Source organism: Gossypium hirsutum, chromosome A10 (genome assembly GCF_007990345.1).
Source record: "Gossypium hirsutum isolate 1008001.06 chromosome A10, Gossypium_hirsutum_v2.1, whole genome shotgun sequence".
In the NCBI taxonomy this organism is placed as follows: domain Eukaryota; kingdom Viridiplantae; phylum Streptophyta; class Magnoliopsida; order Malvales; family Malvaceae; genus Gossypium; species Gossypium hirsutum.
Window position 1 is genome coordinate 18,546,844 of NC_053433.1, and position 7,748 is coordinate 18,554,591.

The 7,748-nt window shown below is 31.5% G+C and overlaps 1 protein-coding gene across 3 annotated transcripts; it reads left to right on the forward strand.

The window, feature by feature from the left end:
- Positions 1 to 4,718: 4,718 nt before the first annotated feature.
- Positions 4,719 to 7,748, forward strand: LOC107914948 (LOB domain-containing protein 36). Of its 3 annotated transcripts, none has more exons than XM_041078848.1 (2): positions 4,719 to 4,837; positions 4,996 to 6,457. In XM_041078848.1, exon 2 carries the CDS (start codon positions 5,285 to 5,287, stop codon positions 6,194 to 6,196), a length of 912 nt encoding a protein of 303 aa, XP_040934782.1. In that variant the 5' UTR covers positions 4,719 to 4,837; positions 4,996 to 5,284; the 3' UTR covers positions 6,197 to 6,457. The 3 variants fall into 3 exon arrangements, 2 of the variants coding, with proteins under 2 accessions (XP_040934782.1, XP_040934781.1); XR_005903243.1 differs by adding an exon at positions 7,388 to 7,748 and having other exon boundaries at positions 4,775 to 6,262; XM_041078847.1 differs by having other exon boundaries at positions 4,775 to 5,158; positions 5,268 to 6,457.

Sequence of the window (7,748 nt, forward strand, 5' to 3'; positions counted from 1 at the left end):
AATATGTGGCCAATATAGTCCACATTCATGTACTTTATGCGTAGTTCATTTAGTGCCAAAATGTCCACCACATGTGTAAGAATGACAAAAAAGATATAATCGATTTTACCTCAATTTCTATAATGCAATGTCGATTACCTAATTAGAATAGTATTTCCAAAGGTAAGGGTCGTCCCAAACATAGTATTCTGATTCACGTTTAATCTTATCTTTCTTAGATCGTGATAAATTAGAAGAGACTATACTTGTAGCAAGGCAATTCACCATGTCTGCGTACCAAGGAAAAGCTATTTGAGTAGAAAGCAGACTTTCATCCGAAAAATCGCCTTTAAGAGGTGTGACAATATTTCGATAGAGGTATTCCGCTCAGATGGTCAATTACCAAATTTTCACGTCCTTTCTTATCCTTTATCTCGATATCGAACTCTTGCAAAAGTAATATCCATCTCATAAGCCTTGATTTTGCTTTTTTTTCCTGATCAGATATTTAAGAGCTACATGGTTAGAGAAACCAACAATCTTAATCCCTAATAAATACGAACCAAACTTTTCTAAAGCAAAGACTATAGCTAGAAATTCTTTTTCAGTGGTCGAGTAATTGCTTTGGGCGGCATCCAAGGTCTTAGATGCATAAGAAATAACATGTGGTTTTTTCTCGATTTTTTACCCAAGGAGTACTCCTACGCTATGGTCACTTGCATCGCACATTATTTCGAAAGGATAGTTCTAATTTGATGGCTGAAGAATGGGTGTCGAGATAAGTTTATGTTTTGGTGTGTCAAATGCATCCCTGCATGATTAGTCAAACTTGAACCCTTTGTCCTTCTGTAAGAGATTACAAAGTCGTTGTACAATTTTTGAAAAGTCTTTAATGAACTATCTGTAGAAACCTACATGACCAAGAAAAGAACGAATCTCTCTCATAGTTGTGGGATATGGAAGTGAGTTAATGATGTCAATTTTTGCTTTATCAACAAAAATTCCCTCAGCAGAAATGATATGACTTAGAACTAATCCTTTAGCAACCATAAAATGACATTTCTTATAATTTAGAACAAGGTTAAATTCTAGGCACCTTTTCAAAATTTTTGCAAGATTTGACAAATACACCTCAAAAGACTCACCATACACAGTAAAGTCATCCATGAATATCTCAATTATTTTCTCGATGTAGTTGGAAAATATACTTACCATACACTGTTGAAATGTGGCTGGTGCGTTGTAAAGTCCAAACGGCATTCATCTGTAGGTGAACGTGCCAAATGGACACGTAAACATCGTATTCTCTTGATCCTCCAGTGCCACTGAAATTTGGAAAAAGCCTGAGTAACCATCAAGACAACAATAATGAGATTTTTTCAGTTAAATGTTCTAACATCTGGTCAATAAAAGGAAGTGGAAAATGCTCTTTTCGAGTTAAAGAATTCAACTTCTTGTAATTAATGCAGACTCTCCACCAGTTTTGGACATGGATGGGAACCATCTCACCTATCGAATTCTCAATTACAATCATTCAGATTTTTTGGGCACTACATGGACTGGGCTGACCCATACTGTCAGAAATGGAATAGATCATCTAAGCATCAGGTAACTTTTGAACTTCTTTCCTTACCACTTCCATCATGAACGGATTGAAATGCCTTTGAGTCTCTCCTTTGGGAATTGCATTCTCTACAATTGGAATTTTATGCATGTAAGTCGAGGGACTCAAACCCTTAATGTCGGCATCGTCCCGCAAGGCTGTTAATCCGAGTTAGGTTCTTCAAAACGCAATGCTACTGCAATCTTGAATCGCAAATGCATGTATTGTGGTTAGATAATCGGCAAGAGTTGGTTCGCAGGTCATACCAGGGTCAACTACAAGAGGAATAATTGGCGGTTAGGACATTCTTAGCCGCTGTAACCAGCTTATTGTTTGGGGGAGAAGACTAATTTTCGACGATCGATTCAGAGATTGGAATTCACCGTGTCTAGGGCGAAGGCTTAATATTTCTGTTATCAAAATTTAATTTTTATTTCTAATTTAATTTTTAATTTTGATTTACTCAAGTATTTATTATTGTTGTCTTCATTATTTCATTTCTAAACGTTTCAAAACATCATTAGTTTATTTTATCTATTTTTTTAGCAGGTTATTTGGAGTCATGGACACGACTATCGCCACGACAAAAATTCTGTCCGCGAGAAGAACACGAAAGTTTATCTTAATCGCCAATCCTTGTGGACTCGACCCTACTACTTTTTACTACTGTTTAGAGTACTTTTATTATAGGAATTATTTTTATTTGGTGGTTTCGACGCCCATAAAAAATACTCATATATATTTTTATAGAAAGATCATGACCAAAGTTTGCTATGATTATTGTTGAAACTCTTGAAAAGATTGAAATATATTTCCTCAAAATTCTTCCTCACTTATGACTTTCAGAAGAATGATATATAAATGTTTATCAAATCTGTTTAAGTGATCATTTGAAAAGCTAGTATTCAAGATTGGAATACGTAGAATTTGAGAAATCATAAGATGTTGTCATGAGGGGGAGTAAATAAGTGTTGTACTCTTTTTCCCTTAATCGAGGTTTTGTCCCATCTGATTATTCCGGTAAAGTTTTGAAGAGGCAACATGTTATGCGTATTATAGATATGTGTACTATCTTCCCTTTAGTAGGATTTTTTTCCTACAAGGTTTTTATCTTAGTAAGGTTTTAACGAGGCATGTTATATACCAATGGACATCTAATGGGGTGTTATGAATATTTTATTATTAAGTGGATATCCATTAAGATCAAGATAAGTTTGATGTTCATTAGCACTCTAATGTTTGTTAGAATTAAGATTTTATTTTATTTATACTTCTTATATCTATAAATAATTAATTATAGACTTTGGATAAGCATTGTATTCATCTCCAATGATTAATAAAAGAATTACTTCTCTTTTACTCTCTTATTTCCTTTGTTATCTACTTTCTTTATTATTTATTTCATAACAAGTACTTAATTTTTAGCATTTAAATTTTCAGTTTATCAAACATAGTTAAATATATTTATAATTTTAGTAGTACGTGGAATAAAAATAAATTAGATATATTCAATTACTTAAAATGAAATTGACATGGAAGTTGTATTCTAAATTTATAGAATTACTAGCTTAGAGTATTATCTGCTTAAGGGCTAAAAAATTGATTTCTTGATTGGTTACAAATATTACAACATTTCAAACCATTTTTATTATATATTTATTATTCTAAAACTATAAGAGTATGTTTGGATACCATTAATAATTGGATGAAAGTATAATTATTAAGATGGTAATTATAAAAAATTTTAACTCTCTAGATATGTTTGACTAATAATGTGTTATTACACTCTATTATAGTCACATTGTAATTTTCAATGTCATTTTTTGTAGTATAAATTGTAATTACATGACTAAATAGTTTTAAAAAGATATTAATCATTATAAAAATTATCAATGATACTTTAGAAAAATTATCTAAACAAGTAACAAAATCTAAAAACAGATCATCATATGTAATACATTAGTCCAAAAAAGTATTTGATAATAAGATTACTAAAAAAATTAAACATACTAATCAATTTTATCTAAGTACTCTAGCATCCAATATTTGTTGAATTATTATCTCTCTAACATTAAACATATACCTATTGTTATCATCTATTGCTCATTGACCAAGTATAACTAATTAATATTAAATACCATGTAATTTAGTTAAATTTTAAATAATTTATCAAAAATATATACTGTGTAATTTAGTTAGTTGTTTAATAAGTCAAAATGTATAGAAAATTATCTCTTGTCAATATAATTTCCAAATTATTTAAACAAGATTAGTAAAATAAAATATAATTATATTTTAAAAAATAGAATATATCCTAAAATTAAAATACTATAATTATTGTATAAAAATATTTTTTTAACCTTAAATAAGGTTTAGAAAGCCATTAAGAATTTGATTAGAATATAATTATTTGTAATTATCTACGTAATTATTTTAATTCTTACCAATTGAATATTGTAAAAAATATTTCAATTTAATCAATTTAATGGATTCACTAATTATAATGATTATCCTAATATACTACATGTATATAATTACAATCAATTACATTTAAATTTTTTCGTAAGTTATCCTTAAAAAAATATCATTTTAAATTAAGTTAGGAGAGTACCTAAAATATATCTCATATTAAAGGTACACTTGAACCTAGAAATTATTGAGTTAGAAAAGTCAAAAGTCAAAATTTATAGGTAGTTAATTTTAATCAATTTTTTTTCCATTACTAAATACCATCCATAGAATTCTAATATTATCTTGAAGCTAAGAGGGATGAAATGAAATCTCCAAAGAAAATTTGTATTCTCTCATTCTAATAATTAATGAAAATTTTCATACTAAGAATTATTCTGAGGATCCTTTTAATTGGTATCATTGTTTAATTATTTAATGCAATACTTTTATTAAATTAAAGAAAATAAAATTAATTAACTTCCTTTTTTTTGTTATAATTAGTCTCACTGTAATGAAAATTAGATCAGAATTAACAAACTAAATCTTAAAAAGTGGGAAACAAAATCAAAGGGCAACTTTTGGGATATAAAGGACGAAAAATCCAAAATTGATTTAATTTGATATTCATTAAATTCGATTGGATTTAGTTTGATTTAATTTTCAGTTAATAAATTAGAACTGTAATTCTTGGAATCAAAGTAACAAACCTAAAAAGAAAATTTCTTATTTAAAGGGCAGCGATAATGTGGTAACTCAGAGACGCATTCAATTGTCGCTCATAGTAAAAAGACAAACACTTTGAAGGTGATACTAATTTTATTCTTTTTTCTTTTAACATCCCAAAAATAAAAACCTCAGATTTTGGTTTTAAATGGATTCTGTTTTCTCTAGTCTTTAGGGTTAGGTTAAAGCTTTTCTTTGACTATCTATTTTGGTTCTGTTTGATTTTTTCCATGAAACAGTGACAAAAAAAAAGAAACACAAGTTTTTGAGAGAACAAGATCTGCCCAGAAATGACAACATAATTTTTATTGTCGTTTTTAAGGCCCTTTTTTTTATCCGAAATTTTGCACGGTGAAGAACCCACTTTTGCAAGTGATTTGTTCTTAGAGAAAAGGCCAAAAGGTAAGGTTTAGTTTTCAATCATAAGAACATGTAAGTTTTCTTTGTGATTTTTCTCAATTTCAATGCAAATATAATACCCATTTTTTCCCCTCTTTCTGGATCTCATAAGATCTTACAAAAAAAAAGATGTCATCATCGAACTCTCCTTGCGCGGCGTGCAAGTTCCTTCGTCGAAAATGCACCCAAGAGTGCGTGTTTGCACCCTATTTCCCACCCGACAATCCTCAAAAATTCGCCAATGTTCATAAAGTATTCGGCGCCAGCAACGTTGCCAAGCTTTTAAACGAATTGAATACGTCCCAACGTGAAGATGCCGTCAACTCGTTAGCCTACGAAGCCGAGGCTCGTCTCCGGGATCCCGTCTATGGCTGTGTCGGTCTCATCTCCATCTTACAGCATAAGCTTAAACAAATGCAACATGATCTTAACAATGCCAAGAAAGAGTTGTCTACTTATATTGGTCCTCAAGCAATGCTTCCTATATTACAACCGTCGGTTTTCTTGCAACAACATGTTGGCAACCCTTCTTCATCACCTTCTTCCTCCGCTGTTATGCAACATAACATGATGCCAATGATGGGGATTCCTACAGCGGCGGCGGGGGCTTCGGGGCAGTTAATGTTAAGGGAACCTCAACAGCAACAGATTTTCGAGGCTCAGCAACAATTGGCGGCGGTGATAGCAGCAAGGGAACAACAAGAGATGTTTAGAGGGTATGAACAACATCATGGTGGCCAACAGCCTGAGATTGTGAGGTTTAACAATGGGTTTGAAGGGTCTGCTTCAGTTACTGCAACTGGGTTCAATCAGATAACAACTGCAGCAGCAGTAGCCACCATGTCACCTTCATTGGCTTTAGGAAGCTTTGAAAACCCTTACCAGATTCAAGCACAACAAGATCATCACCATTGTCATGGAGGCCATCATCCACTCCAAGCACAACTTTTACTTCAGCCACAACAAGGGCAACCACCTCAGCAGCAACAACCGCAAAGATCAGGGAGCGAGGAGGCGAGGAGCATTGGCCCTTCTTGTTGATTGAAAAGAAAAACAAAGAATCCATCTTTATTTTTTGCCTGCCTTCCAACAAATTTTTCAATCTAGGTAAAAGTTAAATTAATTATCTACCCTTTTTGTTTTATTAATTTATGATGAATGCCTATCCACGAAGGATTCTTTAGAAAATACCAGATAAGCTTTTGCATTTATGAAGGGGTGTTTTAGATAGCTTTTTATGTATGTTGGGGTTTTTTTTTTCTCCCTTAATAAATTTGGGGAAAATATCATTTGATGGCAGTGGAAAAGATAGAATTACTCTTAATTGTGCAAGGGCAGAAGGTTTGGTAAAGAGAATTATTGTCTTTTCACAGATGAGGGATATTCCCATTTCCATCAGCTATAAATGACATCCTTAGATTGACTTGAAATGAATGGATATCTATCACCTTTGTTTCATTAGCCTTACACTGCAATGTGTTTTGTATTAAGCATGAGAAGGGGTTGTGCTCAAAATTTCAGTGTAAGATCTAATTTACTTAATTTTCATCCTCGAACTACTCAAATTTGAATTAAAAAATTTCAATGCTAATTAAGAATAAAAAAAAGGTTTGATTAGACTTGTAATATATTCCAATTCAGCTCCTTTGATTTGAAATGAACATGAACTTGCTAGCTAGTTACCATTTAAACCTAAGCATGAGACAAAATGGATAAATAAGAGTAGATTTTGGTGGGAATTTGGTGTGGTAGATCAAATCCATGATCTTGAGCTGTCCTCTCAGATTTTGCTTTCACACCCTCTTTGAAAACACAACAGCGTGCCCTTATTAGACAGCTTCCTTTTACCAAATAAAGGACACTAATTTCAATTTTCTTTTTTATGAAAAAAGAAACTAATGTTGTAGAAATCACAGTGTTTCAAGAGAAGAAGTTCATTAACATTGGGATTAGATGAAGTTTCAGACTTTTCAGTCAGCTTCTGTATGTTCTTTTTGTCAAGAAAATTTGAAAAAAAAAAGAATGAAAAAAAAAAGAGTAATCTTTTCACTGTGCTTTATGTACACAAACCATTAATTAACCTATGTTCACTGTTTTGCCATAAACTGCAAATCTGCCATGGTTGCTTTTTCATCCATATTAAAAAAAGATAACAAATATATACATAGTCTAGTCTTGGCTTTTCTTAATGATCTAGATTGTCAACAATTTCTTTTACTTTTTTCCTTTCAGGGTTTTCTGCAGCAAACAAGTGAAGAACAAAGGGAGAAAAATTGAGAAAGACTGAGCTTGATATCTGAGATCTTAAGTCAGCATCGGGCTTTTGGGGTTTGATGAACACCTTCATCCATTTGAACACATAATTAATTATATAATATATTATATTATATATAGGGATCTGCATTTTTGCATTGGTCTTTGGTCTTGGGATTGCGGTAGTTTTCAATTTTTCTAAGTTCTAACATGGCTCTGGTCTTCGTTTTACTTTGAATTTCATTACGTATAATCTTAGAAATATCATGTTATGATAATTTTTTTTTATTTATCATGGAGGAAGAATTGTTGTTATATTATATATGGTTTATATAAATAA